This window comes from Neovison vison, chromosome 2 (genome assembly GCF_020171115.1).
Source record: "Neovison vison isolate M4711 chromosome 2, ASM_NN_V1, whole genome shotgun sequence".
NCBI classification, from domain to species: Eukaryota; Metazoa; Chordata; class Mammalia; order Carnivora; family Mustelidae; genus Neogale; species Neogale vison.
The window spans coordinates 31,913,267-31,935,497 of NC_058092.1; the positions used below are offsets into that span (position 1 = coordinate 31,913,267).

Consider the following 22,231-nt stretch of genomic DNA (forward strand, 5'->3'; position numbering starts at 1 on the left):
CTTATTTCTTCTCTGGTCGTCCTTCTCCCAGTTAACAGCGACAAATCAGAAACCTGGAGTCCTCCTTAATTGTCTTCTCTCGTCCTCTGGATCCAACCAGCTATCAAAATCTGTCAGCTCTTCCTCTGAAATTACCGTCTCCTCTGCTCCTATTCTGAGTTTAAGATTTCATTCTCTTTCACCTGCCTGACAGAAACAATTACTTCAGTCCCATGTGGGACCCCATCCCTCTCTAATCCATACTCAAGCACTCATTTTCTAAAATACAGATTAAACTTGTCACTACTCCTTTAAAAGTCTTCAAAGATCAAACCCCAGACTGTCTCCATAATAGACATGCCATACCGCTTTCTGCATCTGGACTTTACCCCCCCACACCCCACTTCTCTACTTGGAAGGTTCCTATTTATTCACCATGGTCCAGGATAAACGTTACTTCATAATGGCTTTCTGGCAACATCCCTAAGCAGAGCACCATCTCTATCTCCCACTTCTATACCTGCTCCACAGTGTCAGAGCTAAATGCTATTAATCTAGTCAGTATTCCAGGGGCTTGGTACACAGCAAGCACTCAAAAAAAGAAAAAGCGGGGGGAACAATAGGAAAAGAACAGTGTCTTTTCACCAAACTCAGAAACAGTTATGCAATGTGAGAAAACCACACATATTAAGAAGTCAATGTTTAAATGCATGCTTTCACCAAGACAATTTTGACACATAAATGGATACTCAGATACAGAATTCATTATAATTAGATATCAATTATTTATACTAAATAAAGAATAATTTAAAATAGATCACTGAAAATTTCAGATAATAGAGTAGTCATTTATATACTGATTTTGGAATTTTTTCCATACAGATTTACTATTTCAATACCTAGGCTAATACTAAATGAGTACAGAGTTTCAGTTTCAGTGTTGTGGGATGAAAGAAGTTCTGCAGATGGGTGGTGGAAATGGCTGCACAACTATGTGAATGTACCCAATTCCACTACAATTAAAAATGGTTAAAAGGGTATATTTTAAATTTATGTCTTCTATCGCAATTCTTTAAGAGATTTATTTATTTGAGAGAAATAAAAAGAGCAAGAGAGAGTGCATGAGTGGTAGGGAGGGGCAGAGGGAGAGGGAGAAGCAGACCTCCGCCCCCATTGAGCAGGGAGCCTGCAAAGTGGGGCTCGATCCCAGGACCCCGGGGTCATGATCTGAGCTGAAGGCAGATGCTTAACTCACTGAGCCACCCAGGTGCCCCTTTTATCACAATTTTAAAAACTCAATTAATAAAAAAAAATGCAAGAAGGGACTTGCATTTCTGGGATGTCAGGAGGCTCAGAGGTTGCCGTACCAAATCCATTTCAGATTCAACTAACACCTATCATTACCACATACGAGGCCCAGCACCAGGCATTTTCATACAGATCATCTCAGGTATTACCAGTCTCTATTTGCAGGTGAAGAATAAGACTCTGCGGTTCAGAAAGTTTAACAGTGCCATGGGGGGGGGCAATGGTTGGTCAGGCAACAGCAATGAAAGATAGGCAATAATAGTTCACAGATAAAAAACTGAATTGAATTAATGCCTGAATCCTGTTTCTATAGCCTTATTAATTCAACAAACATGTATTATCTGTTATTTGTCAGGCACTGTTGTAGGCACCGAAGATAGATCACTAAATGGATAAAAACTCCTCCTACTCATGAAGCTGACATTCTAAACCAGAGGTTCCAAAAATGTGATCTTTCGACTGGAGGCATCTGCAACAGCATTCATTGCAGGGAAGCAGGTTTCAGAATGAGACTTCCTGGCAGTGAGAACCATCCTGCAAAGGACGAGTCCCTCATTCTCTAAAGAGCACAGGCGGAAGGCTGGATGGCCACTTATCACCAAAGATGCTGAAATTTTTCCAAGCTGAGAAGGAACTCATGGGTTGGAAAGGGATTAATTACATAAACTTCTAAGATCCTATTCAATCCTGGAGTTCTATTTCACTAAGCAACAAACAATTATTATGAGATAGCAATGCATCCACACCTTGTGTACATGTGTTTGAGCACATGCAAACATCCCAACTATGAACTATTTTGCAGTATAAATTATGTTTCATTCTCCTTTACATCTCATGTGTTTCAGTCCATGAAATGAAATGAATGAATATAATGTCATAGGTTTAAAAGACAGTGAATTGCTTCCTATTAAATCTTGTTCAATTTGACATTTAAATTCTATTTCCAATTGACTATTTTTTTTTAAGATTTTATTTATTAGACAGAGAGAGAGAAAACACAAGTGAGGGAGAGGGAGAAGAAGGCCCCCTGCTGAACAGGGAACCTGACAGTGCAGGGCTTGATCCCAGAACCCTGGGATGACGACCTGAGCCAAAGGCATATGCTTCACTGACTGAGCCACCCAGGTGCCCCTCCAACTTGCTGTTTTCAAAATAACCCTCTAAGGCCTTTCCTACTGCCAGATTGAAGTTATATTCATTCCCTCTTTAAACAAAAACTCTTTGACTACACATCGGTTCCAGCCCTGTGCCAGGTAATGGGGGATTAAAAAAATAACAAGGTACTCTCCCTTCAGTCTAGAAGAGGGAGAAAGATACCTAACTGTGATAAAGAATTATAGGTGCTACATTAAAAGTATACAGGGGCTAAAAAGGTAAAGGAGAGGGGAGGGGCCAGTTCTATCTGGGGAGAGGGTGGGAGAAGAAATTAAGGCCATAGAAAAGGAAATGAATCTTGGAGATGGAGTGATAAGAAAAGTGTATCATAGAGAGGGAATAATGTAAAGAAAGAAATGGCGCAATGAAGCATTATGTTAGATCTGCTCTGTCCAATATGGTAGCCACTAGCCATATGCAGCACCTGAATATAGTTAGTATGACTAAGGAAGTGAATATTTAATCTTGTTTTCATTTTTTATTAATTTAAATTCATAACTGACACTCAATACAGTTATAGGGAAAAGTTTTTTTTTATTAGTTTCATAGGTAGAAATTAGTGATTCATCAGCTGCATATAACACCTAGCGCTCATTATATCACATGCCCTCCTTAATGCTCATCACCCAGTTACCCCATCCCCCTACCTCGTCTGGAATAAAACTGGGTATGAGTATCTACTTGTTCAATTGAAAATTGTTGAAATCTAAATGCAGTATTTCTGACATAACTTGGTGTCCAAATTGAGATGTGCTATAACTGCAAAACATACACCAGATTCTGAAGGCTGAGTATGAAAAAAAAGGAATGTAGAATAGCTCATTAAGTATTTTTATATTGGTTATGTGTCAAAATAGTATTTTGGATACACTAAGTTAAATAAAGTATATTATTAAAATTAACTCCTCTGTTTCTTCTTTACCTTTTTCAATGTGGCTACTAGAAAATTTAGAATTACATATGTGACTTGCGTTCTATTTCTGTTGGACAGTGCCATGCTGGGCAACTGTAGTCCAATGTGGCTGGAGCGGAAGGCATGTTAGGAGGTATGCTAAGAAAAGTAAAATGTGGTCAATGTCAGTGACTGTACTTTTTTTACTATAATAGAGAAAGTAGATCTACAATGAGCAAAAAGAAGCCAACGGACAGAGAAGTAGAGGTGAGCGACAGAGGAGAAAATATACTAATGGCTTATGTCAGACCTTAGCTCTGAAGGCTCAATACACCCTTGCTTTTCACATGGCTTAGTTGTTCAACCTCTCTAGTAATTAAAAGAATCCTAATTATTTAGATGTAGGGATAGAAGAAAAGACTTTAGAGAAACTCTTGTGATTTTAGTGGCGAGTAGAAGAGCAAATTTAACTTAATCTCAGATAAGACAAATCCTCCCATCTCAGAAAATCCCAAGCAAAGGATAAAAAAGGGATAAGACATAATAAACCAGAAACCTATGCCTAAAATAGAGATTTTTATATTTAAAGATTCTTGATAAGGTTCTTAGTTTCTATATTTAAAGATTCTTGATAAGGTTCTTAGTTTCTTCTAAATTTTCTTTAGAATCTAAACTCTGAAACTTATAAGTTGTTTTTATTAAATCCAACTAATACTATTAAAACTATCACTATAAAAATAGCAAGAATACGTACCTTCGTGAAATGGTTGTTAAGTTTTAATGACATTTAAATACTAACGCTAGACAAAGTATCTAACATGGTGCCTAATGTAGAGAACAAATTCATTAAATAATAGTTTTCTTTATTTTCTTAATAATCTCATGTGTGGCTGAGCTGTTACAGGAATATCCTTAGGAATTTAAAAAAGCAAAACTTCAATTCCTTCTATGACCTGAAAAATTGATGACAAAATGACAAAAGACATCGTGGCTAAAAGAAATGGATAATGAATGATAAAATTGTAGTGAGGAATTCCTTAGAATCAGTCCTTACTAAATCTCTTAATCCCTCTTAATTCCAGAATAGGGTAAAAAGATACTTACCACTAGGCTGCATAGTCAATGGACTTAAAACTGGTCAGGGAATTAAGAAGTTTTGGATTTATCCCTGGATCCACCAATACCTTACTCTGACCTCTGACAAGTCAGTTTCTCTGTATGTTAATTTCTCCATCTGTAAAATGGGGGTGGAAGGAAGGAGGACACTTATTACCCCTTAAAGTACTGAGACGTAAGTGTTAAAAACTGGCTACATTATTTAAAAAGTAGGACATTTAGATAAATCTTACTTGGTTATTAGAGTATCTCAGGGTTGGACAGTCCCTTATAGCAAGGACCACTGGTTTAATTTAACTAACCTAAGCCCCAGTATTCACAGAAGTCAAGAATATGGGGATCTGCTACATTTGGTCCCATGCAAATACTGCATATAAACATAATTTCCAACTAACCAGGTTAAGCCAAAAACTCAAAAGATACTAAAAATCCATTAACATGGTATTATGGACTGAATGTGCTCCCCCACAATTCCTATGTTAAAGTCCTAACTCCCAATGAGACTGTATTTGGAGATAGGACTTGCAAGGAGGTAACTAAGGTTAAATGAGGTCATAAGGATGGGGCCCTAACCTGTTCTTATAAGATGAGAAAGAGACATCAGAGATCTCTCTCTCTCCTTCTCCCTCTCCTTCTCTCTCCACAGAGTAAAAGGCCAGGTGAGGATGTGGCTGAAAAAGTGCTTGTCTGTAAGCTGAGAAGAGGCCTGACCAGAAACAAACCCTGCTAGCATCTTGAACTTGGACTTCCAGACTAGAAACTGCGAGAGAATTAATTTCTGTTGTTTAAGCTACCCAGCCCTAACAAACACACACATAGGACAAGTGAGGCTTTAGTCATTCTTCTAGGGCCTGCTTCATGTGACACTATTCAGTTTCCACGTTGCCCTAAAGAATCTTTTCTTTTTCTTTTACCATAGTCTGACTGGTAGTAAAATAAAGCAAAACAAAATAAAAACAAAACAAAACAAATACCAAATTGGAAGTTAAAATTCTATCCTGTTTTGAATGTCAAATGTATTTTCCCTTAAAGACTACCTTCTCTTAAAGAGTTTAGGCAGCTAACTTAATTGCACAGAGCCTCAGTTTTCTTATCAGTAAAATAGGGATGATAATCCCAACCCTACTTGCTTTATTAGGTTTTTGTGAAGAATAAATTTAAAAAAATGGCTTTAAAAGCACATAATACAGTTAATAGGGATTAAGGAAAAACTTGCTGTTTGCTAGCTTTCTCAGAGGGAAAACTGAGATCCTGAAGTCATACAATGTATTTACAAAGAGGACACAGGATATTAGAGCCTCCTATTACTAGTTAGTCTCTAAATATTCAAATACTTGGTTTTTTTGAGTATTGACTCTAAGGAGTATCTGCTAGAATTACTCTACTTTTCCTATTCTCCCCCTGGCTTCCTCGTACTGTGGACTGGAACCTTTAAAAAAATTACCATAATGCAATCTTCTTGGGGGAAGTAGAAATGTATTTATTTATTCCAAAAGACTGTAATGACATTAAAAGGCTCTGGAGTAAGAAGAGTAACCTGAATCCTCAAAACGCATGTCTGGAGCCCTAAAACATTAAGAGGGAAATCTGTGGAACATCCTAAAAAATAGAGCCTCTTTGATTTCTGAGAAAAGACTACAACATAACAGACCAGTAAAATAAAGCAGTGCTGTCCCATAGAACTTTCCTTGATGCCAGAAATGTTCTGTATCATCTAATGGGCAGCCACTAGCCACATGTGGCTCTTCCGCACTTAAAATGTGGCCAGTGTGTCTGGATACTTCCATTTTTGTTTGCATTTAATTTTCATTAAATTTAAATGAACATATGTGACTGGTGGTGACTATAGTGGATAATACAAGATCTAGAGGATGTAAAGATTCTGGTATTTCTGGAAACCCTTGAGAGAAAAAAATATGTAGCAGAAAATTTACAAGTCTATGGAAGTATCCTTTCAACACATGGTAAAACAATCATAGTAGGCCATCCCCTGAAGCAAGGAAAAGTAAAAGAAATTCTTCATATGTTAAGAAAAAAATTTAGTTATAAATTATCACTTATATAGTAACAATAATTATTATTAACATTATATAGCTGTTATTTTTAAGTGTTTACTATGTACCAGATATTGTGCTCATTATTTCAATAAAACTATCTTGTTAAGTCATCACCAGGGTGATACCACTTAGTATGGTATCACTATTCCTTTTTACCCAATGAGGAAATAATACCCAGAAAGTAACATTCTAAAAGGGTAAAGTCAGTAGAAAAGCCAGTATCTGAAACTAAACTCTGCTCTTAACTATACCGCCTCTCTCCAAAAAAAAAAAAAAGACAAAAAGACAAGAAAGAAATCTTACAAATGCTTCTAACATAAAATAGCCCAACTCAGATATTCTACCCACTTTACTAAGGTAAAAACTGAAGCACTGAGGCTTATTAGCTTGATCTGGACACCGAATTAATATTAAGCACAGTCTGGGATTTAATGAGGCAAAACTAGATTAAATGGAGGATGTCCAAAGGTACCATGTTTTAAATATTCATAGAGCTTGGAAAACAAAAAGAAGTAATGCAGGCTTACATGCACATATCAATGAGAGGGGTGGGGGGAGGAGGAAGGGAAGAAGGGACAGAAAAGAAGGGATGTTTTTCTCAGAAACTGGAAAATAGAAAAAAGACACATCAATTGTACTTCTGAAAACCCACTGAGACAGAACTCTTTCAATGTTAGATAGCAATTGTGATTTTAATAAACCATAATCCTATGCCGATAAGCACAGAGATCAAAAAGGAAAAGCTGGGAGGAACACCTGCCCCATTAAGGCCATGGAGGACAACCTACAGAGGAGGCAGGACAAGGGACTAGTCTGGAATGTACCACTGATTAGCCACTCTCTCTTATTAGCAACTATTCCTAGTGCCTTTTAGTTGATTCTCTGCCTCTAGCTCTCCTTCATTGACTTTTACTCTGTTCAGAGAGTGGTGTGATGAGATGGTAATATTCCTCTGGGATGATCTGCCAGAAGAGGGGGAAGGGGAAGCAAGCTAGGCAATCCCCTTCTCGAAGACAGCAATAAATCCTGTCTTGTGCATGCAGCAGATGTGAACAAAGAAGATGGAACAGATCTCTCCTTGGCAATCATCCCTCCCCCACTCCCTCTGTAGCAATTATCCATCTCTGCACGTGTACCCAGAGAGAAGAACCCCACAGAACATCAGTATTTCCTTTAACAAGCAAAGCAGCATGCACTGGCTAATGAAAATGCAGAAAGGCTATAACTCCCTTTGTCTTGCAGGCAGTCCTAGAAGACTTCAACTACATATAATGTGTACCCTTTCCAGAGGCTTATGGAGGTGGGATCCAGAGCACAAGTGAGGCTAATGCTTTTTACAAATCTTCTGGCTCCTGTTTCCTGAACAGGGAAGACGTTTAGTGAACCAGTGGTATCACATCATACTTCCTGGCAGACTTACATGGATCTGATGTCATGAACTAAGTAAAGCACCATCATTCTTGTCACTATCCAGAGAAAAGGACCTAACAGTACTGGCTGATCTACTCTGCCAGTCAGAACACTTTGGAAGTGGAGTTTTATGTTCAAGTCTAGACCTTACACTCTGAATGAGATACAGGCACACAATCTATTCAAAGGAAAGCAATGAGGAGATTAAAGGTTCAAGAAACTGTGGAGACTTAACCAGGAGAAAAGGCAACTCAGGAAACAGGAGAGTTGTTTGCAAATACCCAGCATGTCCTCATGTAGAGGAGAGATGAGACTCACTGTACTTGTTCAATAGTATGCTGAGGAACAGAACTAGGGACTAGTGAGTGGAAGCTACAGGTAGACAGGCTTCAGCTCATTACTAGAAGAACCTTCTGGCAGTCAGAGGTATCCAACCATCAGATAAACTCTGAGAAGGAAAAGTATGAATCTGCCATCATGGAGGGTATGGAAGCAAAGGTAAGATAAATTCTTGGTGGAAGTATTAAATCATGAGAAGGAAGAGGGAAGTTGGAGTAGGTAACCTTAAAAGGTTCCAAATATGATATCCTGAAATTTTATCAGGGTATGGACCTCCTGATTTCATCATTTCAACACTGCACAAGTTTAGGTTTACAGCATGGACGGCATATATTTCTACAATACCAACTTTTCCTCTGAAGGCTTGCAGAAATGTGATGTAAGCAGAAGAAATAACAGCATCATCATCTTCTTCTTCTTTCCCTTCTATTTCTGCAACTACTGTGAACTGGCACCATTAAAGGCACTTTACATACCTTCTCACTAATCTTTGAGAGGCAAGTTCCAACTAGGCTACCGTGAGACTGAGCCAGGAACACATCATTTTTGGTTTTTACTTTCCTCATTTGTAAAATAAAGAGGCTGAACTTCATTCCTGATCTGTAAGATCCCTTTTAAGTTCTATCACATTGTGAGTCTATGGGAAGCAACATCAAGGTACCAGGCCAATTATTTCCTCCTTATCCATTAAAACTTAAAACCAGGTGGGATAACCTGGGATAACTTCTTTCTTTGAAGTAATAAACAATGGGGTGCTTGGGTGGCTCAGTCATTAAGCAGCTGCCTTTGGCTCAGGTCATGATCCCAGGGTCCTGGGATAGTGCCCCGTGCCGGGCTCCCTCCTCAGTGGGAAGCCTGCTTCTCCCTCTCCCACTCCCCCTGCTTGTGTTCCCTCTCCTGCTGTCAAATAAATTTAAAAAAAAAAGAAAAGAAAAGAAATAATGAACAATGTGTGATGCTTTTATTTTATGCAATAAATACAAAATTTTAGTGTACGTGGAATTTTTAATAAAAAAATGAAGTCTATTTTGAGCACACCAAGATGGTTAAAGAAACCTTTATTAAAATAAGTTCAATGTTTTACTGCAAAGTAACCTGTTCTATAAATTTGAATTTTATACATTGGATTTTTCTCTTATACTATTTTGTTGTCCACTCAAGTCATCCATGCCAGTCAAATCAGCATGTTCTCCTTTGTGGTTGGTAATTGGGTCAGAAGTTATAACACAGAACTACAGGTTTAGAAGACACAGTAAAAGCCATTTAGTTCAATAACTCCTCTTTTCCTGCCTCCAATTCCATCAACCCCAGCCAGAGTCTGAATCTTCTTTCTAGCATCCCTACAGAGTCCCATCTTGGACCTCCACTGATGAAGATCCTGCACCTCCCTAGGAAGTTCTTTCCATTCTTGGCTGTGGGTCTTGGCCTTAGGAAAGTGATTCTCAGTATTTTTTCCATCTCAATAACCACGAGGGAATCCCATCATACGTCCATTAGTAACAGTAGTTTCATCTACAATTGAACTTTTAAAAGAGATATCTATTTTTGTTTGTTTGTTTTTAAAGATTTTATTTATTTATTTGACAGACAGAGATCACAAGTAGGCAGAGAGGCAGGCAGAGAGAGGGAGACAGGGAAGCAGGCTCCCTGCTGAGCAGGGAGCCTGATGCAGGGCTCAATGTGGGGGTCGATCCCAGGACCCTGGGATGATGACCTGAGCCGAAGGTGGAGGCTTTACCCCACTGAGCCACCCAGGCGCCCCTAAAAGAGATATCTTAAGATAGCAAGACACTTTCCCTTTTTATTCAGTATACATCTGTTGCCAAATTTTTCACAGTGCATATAAATAATTTTAACACATACATACATTAAAAAGAAAGTGGTCCAACGTGGTAAATGTTTATCACAGCAATGGCAGGGAGTTACATAGGAACAAGGTCCCTCAGGGAAACAACACGGAAAGGGAGAGAATGGCATGTGTTTGATGTGACACCTCCACTGACTCTAATATACTTCGGGGTGGGAGGGGTGGGTGCTGAATGTCACCTAGCTCCTTGAAAATCACTGCTCATCTCTACCTCAATTGAGTACGCCTGCTCTTTACGCATTTGGGGGCAGCTTTCATGTGTGCAGGGAAAGTAAGCTGCTTTCTGGTCTTATCAAGGTGAAACTCAATGACTATGTAAATGTCTCACTATAAAATGTATCTGCTTCTTATTCCCTCCCATTCCACCTAATCCATAGTATACTCTTCTGACTGGACACTTTGCCTTCCAACATTACACCTCTATGGTCCAGTTATTTTCTCTTTATGGTGATGGGTTAGCACACGTCCTAATAATTCAGTCTAATTATCTTAGTCCAAGCTCAAGGGTATTTTTACCAAATATCTCTAGATTTCTCTCTTCTATTATGAAGATCCTGCAGCAATACTGCCAGGGTTCGGATCTGGTTCTATCACTTACTAGTTGTGTAACCTTGGCCAAGGAACTTAAGCCTCTTTGCCTTGGTTTTCTCATCTGCAAAATAAAGACAATAACAGCAATTAGCTGAGGTGCTAGGAGAATAAACAGGATACACAGGAAGCACTTAGACCAGTACCTGGCCATTGTAGACACTCAATCAATGTTAATGTGCATTGTTGATTCCTTCTTCTCTGTCATCATCATCCTCATGCCCTGCTATTAATTAGGAAACTGTCTTACTACACACCCAAAGCGTTTACTGGTAATTTCTATTGAATTTTTATGTTCCCTCTTTATCAATCCAAAACATTTTGACACTCCAACATAGCTCCCTCTGACAAACCTGTTTGAAGTGAAACTTACTCACTTAGCGTACCCACTACTACAGCCTGTTTTCATTACGTTGTGGTACACACTCATGCTTCACCAATTCACATTCCTTTTTTTTTTCATACCTCTATTCAAAACCCATCTCCTAAAACACGGTTTGGAAAACCTCTGTAAAAAGCCAGAGAGTAAATAATTTCAGTTTTATGGGACACACAGTTTCTGTTGCAACAACTCTACCACTGCAGCATGAAAGAAGCCATAAATTACACATTAACAATAAACATGGCTTTGTTCCAAAACACCTTTATTTACAAAACAGGCAGCCAACAGGATTTGACCCACGAGCCACAGTTTGTTAATCCCTGATATAGAGGAATTCTTCCCTAAAGTCTGCTTGGGTATGACCATCCCTCTGTTCTACTTCAAGCATGCACCATATTTATTTACAAGCTTCTAAGTATTTGTATGGGGTCAGTCTCCTACTAAGATTGGTGTACACATCCTTTAAGGAGAGCTAGTCTTGAATTCTTTAAATGAATGTATCTAAGCCTAGGAGTAATGTGGGGCATTAAGGACACAAAGACAAAGTCCTAGCCTGTGCTCACAAAGAACCCATAGATTAGTACGACAGACAGCAATTCAAATACAAAATCAAACATAATGTGACTTGCTCTCACAGAGATTTCCTATACAAAGTGCTCTAGGAAAACAGAAAGGAATGATTAACTATACTTGGGGAAGTGAGGAAAGCTTCACAAGATGAAGTTGAGCTAGGACTGTCAGAAGAAAGATAAATAGACATTTTAAGCAAAGAGAATATAATATAAAGGTACTTAGACATGAAAATGGACAGCATATTTGGACAACAGCCAGCAGTTTATTATAGATAGGAAAGCACAGGGTAAGCTATAGAGATAAAAGGAGATGAGAACAGAAAAGTAGGTAGGCTGCGAATAAAGAGCCTCATTTGCCACACCAAGACAATGGTATATTACATATTGAGGCACTTGGTATCATCTCAAAGATTATGTTCAATATCAAGATCTGACATTAATATTTTATATCCATAAAGGGATTTTAACGTTTTTAACAGACTTTTACATAATTTCCAATGTTCATATAGCTGCCATATTTAATACTTACATGCCTTCTAAATTCTGATACTGATCATCAACTTGTGATACAGTGAGAAGAAAAAGATTTAAAGGCAAAAGATCTAGAATTAAATTGCACAGCACATAGTACATGATTTTGAGTAAGTCTCTTAACCCCTCATTGCTGCCATAAAATAGAAATAGCAACTGTACCTACTCCACAAGATTACTGTAAAAATGAGGTAAAACAATTATGTGAAGAGTACTTCACAAACTATAAAGAGCTATATAAACGACACTAAAGTTTTGTTTAAATTGCAGGGTTAAGTTGGCATGAGACAGTGAGATTCTTTTATTCATTCTAATCGCTTTTTCTTATTTATTTATTTATTTATTATTAATTTATTTATTTTCAGAAAAACAGTATTCATTATTTTTTCACCACACCCAGTGCTCCATGCAATCCATGCCCTCTATAATACCCACCACCTGGTACCCCAACCTCCCACACCCCCACCACTTCAAACCCCTCAGATTGTTTTTCTAATCGCTTTTTCTGACACAGATTCATATACAACCTAATAGAAGAAAATTCTCTATTTCTATTACATATAAATACAGGTTCTGACCTTTTCGAGGATCCGATTTTTGCATGGTACCATCAGCTATATCAAATAAGAAAGCGTTCCTCCTTAGCAAGATGGAGAAATCTGGAAGCAAAAGACAGAAAAAATTAGAAACGTGAACTATTGTATATCAAATAAGACATGCAGTGAAATTAGATTTTTATCAGAGGAAGCAAACAGTCTGGACACCCAAACTGGTTCCCAAAGGCAGCAATTTAGGTGTAAGTTTTCAATTTCCAGGATCCTTCCCTCAGTTTTGTGGGTTCAGAACACTGATTCTGTTAAAAACAGAATATATTCTTGAGGGTAGTTCTACAGATCATTAAACAATGATGGATAAATAAGAATGTTAACTTATTAATTTATTTTGAGAAATATAACAGTCACATGATGTAAAACACTATATGCTGAAAACTACAAAATAATGCTGAAAGAAATTTAAAAAGACAAAAATGGAAAAGACATTTTGTGTTCATGAATTGGAAGACTAACACTGTTAAGGGGACAATACTACCCAAAGAGATTTACAGACTCAATGCAATCCCTCTCAAAATCCCAATGATGTCTTTTGCAGAAATATAAAAAGTCATCCTAAAATTCATATGGAATTTCAAAGGGCCCCCAATAGCTTAGACAATCTTGAAAATCAAGTCTAAAGTTGGAAGATTCACACTTCCTGATTTCACAACTTACTACAAAGCTAGAGTAATCAGAGCAGTGTTGTACTGGTGTAACGACAGACACACACCCCAATGGAACAGAATTGAGGGCCCAGAAATAAACCCTACTATATACAGTCAGATGATTTTTGGGAAAGGTGCCAAGACCATTCATGGGAAAAGGATATTCTTTTCAACAAGTAATGTTGGGAAAACTGAATACCCATATGCAAAAGAATGAAGTTGAACTTTTACCTTATACTGTATACAAAAATTAACTCAAAATGTATCAAAGACCTAAACACAAGAGCTAAGATTATAAAACTCTTACAAAAAAACACAAAGGAAAATCTTCATGACACTGGATTTGACAATGATTCTTGCATATAACATCTAAACCATAGGCAATGAAAGAAAAACAGATAAATTAGATTTCATCAAAATGAAAAACATTTGTGCAGCAGAGGACACTATCTGAGTGTGAAAGACAACCTATACAGAGTAGGAGAAAATACTGCCAAATTATATATCCAACAAGGGGTTAATATCTAGAATATATAAAGAACTCCAAAGATACAACAACAAAAAACCCTCAAACAACCCAATTAAAAAACAGGCAAAGGACCTGAATAGACATTTCTCTGTTTATCTATACAGATACCAATAAGCACATGAAAAGCTACTGAGCATCATTAATCAATAAGAGAAATGCAAATCAACATGAGAATGAGACACCATTTCACACCCATTCAAATAGCTATCATAAAAAAAGAAAATAAAAATAACAAGTGTTGCCATGATGTGAAGAAATTAGAATCCTTGCGAACAGGTAGTAGGAATGAGAAGTGATGCAGCTGCTGTGGATAATCTCAAAATCATAAACATAAAATTACCATATGATCCAGCAACTCCACTCCTGGGTATATATCCAAAAGAACCAAAAGCAGGGACTAAAACAGATACGTATACACTAATTTTCATAGCAACATCATTCATAATAGACAAAGGAGAGGAACAATCCAAGTGTCTATCAGTAAATGACTGGATAAATAAATGTCCTTTATACACACAATAGAATATTTATTCCATAAAAAGGAATACAATTCTGATACTTGTTACAACAGAGACACATCTTAAAAACATTACTCTAAATGAAATAAGCCAAACACAAAAGGACAAATATTGTATGATTCCACTTATAGTCGGTAACTAGAATAAGCAAACTCACAGAGATGGAAATTAGAAGTACTAGGGGCGGGGCAGAGGACAGTTATGATTTATGGAGAGTTATGATTTAACAGGTACAGAGTTTCTGCTTGAGATGATGAAAAAGTTGGAGATAATAGTAAGGTTATGCAACACTGTAAATGTACTTAATGCCTTTAAGTGGTTAAAATGGTAAATTTTACATTACATTTATTTTACCACCAGAAAGAAAGAAAGAAAGAAAGAAAAGAACAGGTAACAGGTGGGTCTGCATCACAGTCCCATTCAACCATCTCACAAGAGAAGTAGACAAAGCTTCACAGGGATTTAAAAGAAACTAAGTTCTGGAGTTATAACATTGTCTTTCCTGAGTAATCCTAGATGAAACCAGCTATCAATTTTCTTTACGACGTCCCATTCTGCAGGCTTCCAAGCTATCCTCTGATAAATACATCCTTTCTGGGATAACATTATTATCTATATAAAGCATGTGGTAGAGATGGGCTTTGAGTCTGAATACCAATTCTGTCACTAGCTTTGTAAAGTTAGACAAGTTACTAAATGTCTCTGAGCCGCAGTTCCTGTATCTTTTTTTTTTTTTTAAAGATTTTATTTGTCAGAGAGAGAGCACAAGCAGGGGGAGCAGCAGGCAGAGGGAGAAGCAGGCCCCTTTTTGAGCAAGGAGCCTGATGTGGGACTTGATCCCAGACCCTGGGATCATGACCTGAGCCAACGGCAGATGTTTAACTGACTGAGCCACCCAGGCTCCCCAGTTTCTGATCTTTAATGTGGGAATAATAGTGTCTACTCCAAAGGGTTTGTGAGCGTTGAATAGCATTATCTATTTTAATGAATGGATATAAGTAAGTATGTGATAGGTAGGGGGTTCTCCTCCCACCTCCTTAGCTTTTTGTCACAGTACTAATCCCTAACAACTTCGGTCAGGTCCTCTCCGCTTCACTGGCATTCACACAATCACCACCACAGCTCTCTGTGGATTAAAGGCCTTCCTAGTATCTCTGTCAGAAACCTTCTCTTTCAAAGTCCAAGTCCAAGTCTTCTCTCCAAAACCAACAACATCCAAAATACCAAAAGCAAATGTAGAAAAATTCATTTTCTGCCTGTATCACAAATCTCTCCTACAGGAAATCTATCCTCCCTGAGGACAGAGACTGTCATAGGCTTATTTTATATCTCACACATTACCCACACATTATTATTAAAAATAAATGAGTTTTTTTAATTGGCTTTTCAACAGGTCTAAGTTTTTTTAACAGGACCTTGCATAAATTTCCAAGTACCTAAGTTCTGTTTTTATACTTGTAGTACAAAGCAATAAGGTAAGAACAATACCTACGGTTCTCTTTCAGTGATGAGAACCGAAGCAAAATATATGAGGTGTCACAGGGTGCGACCATGACTATTTAGCCTATTATACTAAAACCGACGTGTATTAAAAGTGCCAAAAATAAGAGAATAGGTCCAATGTTCCACCATTAAAAAACTCAATAATGAAGTTGATCTGAAATCAGTCAAAATTTAAAAATCCACTTAATCGCCACTTAAAAAGCAAAACATCAAATCAAGTAATCGTCAGAGATTAACACCAAATCAGAATTCATATTGCTGATTTATTCCTAAATCAGCGGTAAGACATTGAATTTTACCTTATCTGACTGATCTGAACTCCTTCAGCTACACCAATTGGGATTACCACCATATATATTTATTAAACATTTATTAAAAGCCTGGAACCAGGAGACACAGAACCATAACAGAAAAAAGGAAACTGAGAGGTTACAAAGAAAAGAGGCTAGCATCCTTTTGTTAAATAGACTTTCACACTGTTATTTGGAACCATGATAGGGGAAGGAAATCAACTATGTGCTAGTTTCTGTGCTATACACTTTAAAAATGACTTTGTGATAAAGTATAACATACTGAAAAGTGCACAAATCCTAAGTACAAAGCTCAATGAGCTTTTACAATGTGTCTCTAAACCAAGAAAGACATTGTTACGAGCACCCAAAGAAGTACTCCTTTGTGTCCTCTCCTAGTCACCACTCCACCCACGAGTAAACACTGTCTTGACTTCTGTCATTGTAGAACAGTTTTGCTTGTTTGAAACTTCATATAAACAAAATTGACCACATGTGCTCTTTCATGTCTTTTTCCCTCCACTCAAAATTTTGTTTGTGGGGTTCATCCATGTTGCCCCTAGCCCACTTCTACCTTCATTACTTGATTTAAAGAACCCAACAATTCTAGTATCGCAAGAGGTGCCAGGATCAGGCTCCCCCTGACCAACATCGCTTGCAGTTTTAGTGGCACAGGGGTGCAGAGACAAGCGGGGACCTCAGGCAACCACTGACACGATGGCTGGGAGTGCGCACCGCCTGTGGGAGGTTGCAGTTCTCAGTGGAGATTGCAGAGCGGGAGTCTGTGTGTTCTGATTTCAAGCTTTACTCCCATTTAGTTTTTTTTTAAAAAAAGCTGAGATTCTGACATTAACTGAGAGAGATTAATTAAGGCATTCAAGGTCACACAGCTACTAAACAGAAAGGCTAAAATTAAAGACTGTCTAATTTGAAAGTCCATGCTCTTTCTGGTTCCATTATGCTTGCTTACTGTATTTTAAAACAGCAAAAAATTAACCCCTTTCCTGGTTTATGTGTAGAGGCTTGGCAAACAGTCAAAAACCATGCAAATTAAGAAAGTATTGTTAGCAGAGAAAAGTTACCTAGTGCAATGGCTTTTAAAACTTTTATGACTGTGACCCACAGACTTAACACCAGACATTTACATACAACGATATGCACTCCTGAAAACCTTGCACTTTGTAAAAATTATGCACTAAAAATGGTCTTGGGGGAAAAAAGAGTTAGGAATAGACTAAAAAGCTTATGGAACTTTATATCTTTATACACACACACACACACACACCATAAGGATCTGGGTCATTAAGAAAAGGTTAAATTAGGCTCAACAAACTAAATTAAAAAGAAGGGCAGCACAATTCATTTTAGAGTAATTTCCAACTAAAACGATTCTTAAAAATAAAGATTTAATATATAATCAAACAAACCTGTAGTTACCAGAACATTAAGCTTCTAAGAGTGACTTATTTCCTCCAGGGTTTCCTGGAGTGAAGATTTGAATGCATGTCACCATCTACAGACAGGAACCACTTAATAAAAGCTTTTCATGGTGACAGAATTAAAATCTGAGGTCAGCCTCATATGGCTTCGGGGACCAGTAAGACTATTAACCCATTTACCACCTTTTATCTGTTCAGACTGCCCAAGCAGACCTTTGAAAAATGTCTATGCTACCAGGTACCAGAGATCTCAAGATCAACTTAGAACCAAGTTAGTAAAATTAGAATCTAGTAAGATGGAATCCTGTATAGAAAACTACCTTCTCAGACATAGAGCCCTGAGAGTAGACTAAATCCTCACCTGCTTAAGTTACTAAGACAGGTACATAAAGTAATTTGGGCTCATCGACAGAGTGGCATCTAGAAACCATTCTATAAATCCCTCCAAGTCTCAGGTTCTTAGCCTAAAAGTGAGTTATGACTCCCTGGCATTATCCAGGGTCCTGCATGAATCTTAATAGAATTACAAACTTGGGGCAATTACGGTTTCTTTATAAGAAGAAACTGAAATGCAACTTAGGCCTGAACTTGGGCTAGTTCATTCCAGGTCACCGAAGAGTCATTTCCTCAGGGCTTCAAATTCTTCTCCAGTAAACTAGGAGGTGAGAACTCTATAGCACATTTCCAGGCAAGTCCCTTGTTTACTAGAAACAAGCTGCATGCCTGTTTCCTCATCATACACCTCCACAAGTGTCTGATTTTATGGCTTCATGGAAAATCCTACTGTTATTGAAATATGGGAACTTTATCAAGTGATATCAGTTGTCTTCTTGCAAGCTACTCAGGCAATTACCCTGACACCTATCTCTGGTTGGGAGTCTTTGAGACTACCTCCTTCTTCTCTGCATCAGGCAGGCCAGAGACGACCAAGAGGCTTCCAGTGAAATGTGTCCCGAGTGAGTCTGAAACAGTACAGCAATCTCAAGAAAGGGCTCTCTTCTCTAGAAGATGACTGAGAGGGCATGGATAATATTTGAGATATGGTATTAAGCTTAGGCATATTATAGATTTTTTTTCATGTCATAAATTTTAAAAAATTATTTGAGTATGATGAAGAATATAAACATTCCAAACAACAAAGGCAGAAGAGTGGTGCCATTTGCTAAGTCATTCCATATTTACTAGGAACCTTCTTTATGCTAAAAATCAGAAAACCTTTCTACAGAATCAGAAGCCAGCAGGAACCAAGAGGCATGAGAAGAAAAAAATTTATGTTTCACTTCAGAGAGAAGTTTCTGCTTGCTTAGCTTTTTGAGTGTTTTTTTGTTTTGTTTTGTTTTGTTTTGTTTTTTTAAATCCTGGAAATTTAGTTTTTGGGACAGAAGATGCTTTTCTCAACTTCCTCATCTTTTGTCCCAGCAATTCATTCCTTAATTAAGATCTACTTTAATTTTTCTTCATTCTAAGTCTCTGGGGTTCACTGGGCCAGGATTTGTGGTGGATTTTATTTCAGAGAACAATCTTATATGGTGATACTAGTTCAGAGAACCCCAGGAATCTATTTCATCAAAATCACTGACAGGTGTAAAGCCTGCTCAACACTCTAATACAGGGCAGTGATTCGTTACTTTTTTTTCCCATTCTGACACATCTGAAAAATACAAAATGCTATCAGTGACAGCAGGCTCATTAAACACATTGGTTTTCCAGAACAGGGTAGGACGGTGGACTTATTTGATGGGGAGAGAAGCTCCATGGGATGAAGGTGTTTTGAAATCTCCAAGGGTATTGGTGTTATTAGAAAAAGCACCTCCCTCAGTCCACATGCTTCTTCTACCACCCTCCCCTCTGACAGAGTCGAGAGCAGTGTTGCCCAAAAGAAACATAATTCAAGGGGAGCCTGGGTGGTTCAGGTGGCTAAGAGTCGAACTCTTGATTTTGGCTCAGGTTATAATGTCAGGGTTGTGAGATCAAGCCCCACACTGGGCTCCACACTCAGTGTGGAGCCTGTTTAAGATTCTCTTTCTCCTTGGGGTGCCTGGGTGGCTCAGTGGGTTAGGCCTCTGCCTTTGGCTCAGGTCACAGTCTCAGGGTCCTGGGATCGAGCCCTGCATCGGGCTCTCTGCTCCACAAGGAGCCTGCTTCCGCCTCTCTCTCTGCCTTCCTCTCTGCCTACTTGTGATCTCTTTCTCTGTCAAATAAATAAATAAAATCTTAAAAAAAAAAAAGGTTCTCTTTCTTCCTCTCCCTCTCCCCACCACACTCCCTCACTCTCTCAAGAAAAAAAAAATTACATGTAATTAAGATTAATTAAAATTTACAGTTCAGTATTTCAGTTCACTAACCACATGGCTATATGTTAGACTATCCATATCTAGAGGAAATAAATTAGAAACTTAAATATTAAGTACTTAATGTGTTCTAGCCACTTTACTTGCATTAAGTTGTTCAATTCTCACAGCCCAGTAAGGCAGGTACTATTATTTTATTTAGTATTTTATTAATTTATTTATTGAGAGAAAGCATGTGAGCAGGAGGTAGGGGGAGAGGGAGAGAGAGAATCTCAAACAGGCTCTGCACTCAGCTCATGCTGGGTTTGATCCCACGACCCTGAGATCATGACCTGAGCCAAAATCAAGAGTCAGTTGCTTAACCAACTGAGCCACCCAGGCACCCCAGGTGGGTACTATTATTATATCTATATGAAGATATAGAAAAAATCCATACAGGGAGCTGTCTTAGAATTTGCCCAAAATTATACAGTTAGTAAATGGTGGAACTGGGATTCAGAGCAAGGTAAATTGGCTGATCTCTCGCCTCTGAGGTTTGGGTTTTTTTCCATGAAAACTAGACTAGTATGCCCTAGGAGTAAACACAATCTTCTGCCTCTGGTTAGAGGCTCCCAGCACCGGGTGATATTCTCCATCATATGGCCCTATACTGGTTAAGTTAGATAATGTCCCTCCCCTCCTTAAAATCTTCCAAACGCTCCCAAGCTCTTACAATTAAATCCAAGTCCTTTATCACCCTTACCCTCTCATCCTCCATGATCTGACCCCTCCTCTCCTACAGCCCTCCTCATTCCCGCGCTCCAGCCATGCTTCCTCTTTTCCTCCAGATGCAGGCCAAACTCCTCACTACCTGAGGCCCCTGCACGGCCTAGAACGTTCCACCCCATATTCATATGGCTCACTTCTTATCATTTGGGTCCCAGCTTAAATATCCCCTCCCCAGAGCACCCTTTCCTGACCACTATATCTAAAGTAGTCACACAGATGCCCTCTATGTTACTGCTCTGAGTTCTGCCCAACAGTTAGCATCATGTGCTAACTGTTGGAATGGTGCCTGTATGGAAGAGGCATTCAGTAAGTATTTTTGAATGAAATGAATGAGTCCTAATCATTAAGGGGAAAAAAAGGCATATAATTTTAAAATTACATAAGCAGAACATGGTGACTACTTTCCGAATTTAAAAAATATGTGGGTGATTTGTATGTAGAGCTTACAGGTGATTTATGAGAGTTTAAGACAAATCTTTCAAAATGGAACAAAACAAGCTGGGTCCTTCAGTACAATAAGTCAGTCTCAAATCTGACAGGATCATTACAAACAGGTAATGAGAGGCTGAAAGGAGTTGAGAGACACAATTGTGAATACAACTGAGCTTTTCAAAGACTTTTCTGAATACAGTCCTCATAGCTCATTAAGGTAATCCATCTAACACTTGGCAGCACTGGAAAATAGGTAAAAGTACCATCAGAGCATCAGAAACTTTGAGGAGTTTCTGTCATATATAATCTAAATACAGCTGCATAATGGAGAAAATCAATCAATTCTGAGAGCCTATAATTAACACAGGTAAAGGGTATTTCCTGGCAGGGCACGCTAAATAGACCAACTGTCCTGCGAAAAAGACCACACTTTGAAACAAAATGTGGGAGTTTGATGGGAAGTGCTGAGATACCCGAACTCTGTAGACCTGTGCAGGCACCCCACTCCATGCAAAGAAGCTTCTAGAGGCACTAAATGCATGCTTATGTTTCTTACAAATTTTTAAAGATACTTTCAAAGGGAAAGAGACAACAAGGAGGACTTGAAAGAGCCTACTCTAAATCAGACACTGAGAAAAAGATTAACAAAAGGCATTCTCTAGAAAATGCCATGGGACGATGTAAGGTTGGAAACGATAATGTAGGAGCACAAATAGTACAGAGAGATTCAGATAACGAATAACTCACTGAATAAAATTCTTCACAGCGGCAAAACAATATATATAAGAAAGCTGTAATTTAATTAAAAATATCTGAAATGTATTTGCACTCCTGGCTTCCAAATTAGTTAAAATACCTCATTTAAAAAACCTCCTTCAGAAAAGTCATAAAGAATCACCAGAGAAACGTCAATATAGCCAGGGTGGTGGAGGGACAGATAAATAGATATGTGACATTTACAAGTAATGGCAAAATTTAGGTGGTGGACATGAGGCTTTTCATTGCAA

General features: G+C 38.2%; 1 protein-coding gene across 9 annotated transcripts in view; it reads right to left on the minus strand.

Annotated features, from left to right (window-relative positions):
* Positions 1-22,231, minus strand: part of SCMH1 (Scm polycomb group protein homolog 1) — a 171,028-nt gene that overhangs the window by 122,645 nt on the left and 26,152 nt on the right. For 5 of the 9 annotated variants that reach the window (XM_044237965.1, XM_044237964.1, XM_044237957.1 and 2 more), the window contains exons 2-3: positions 12,775-12,855; positions 10,722-10,775 (exon numbers count right to left, since the gene is read on the minus strand). In XM_044237965.1, the coding sequence (XP_044093900.1) occupies positions 10,722-10,775; positions 12,775-12,799 (79 nt within the window). In that variant the 5' untranslated portion in view covers positions 12,800-12,855. The other 4 variants (XM_044237959.1, XM_044237960.1, XM_044237958.1 and 1 more) reach the window with 4 other exon arrangements.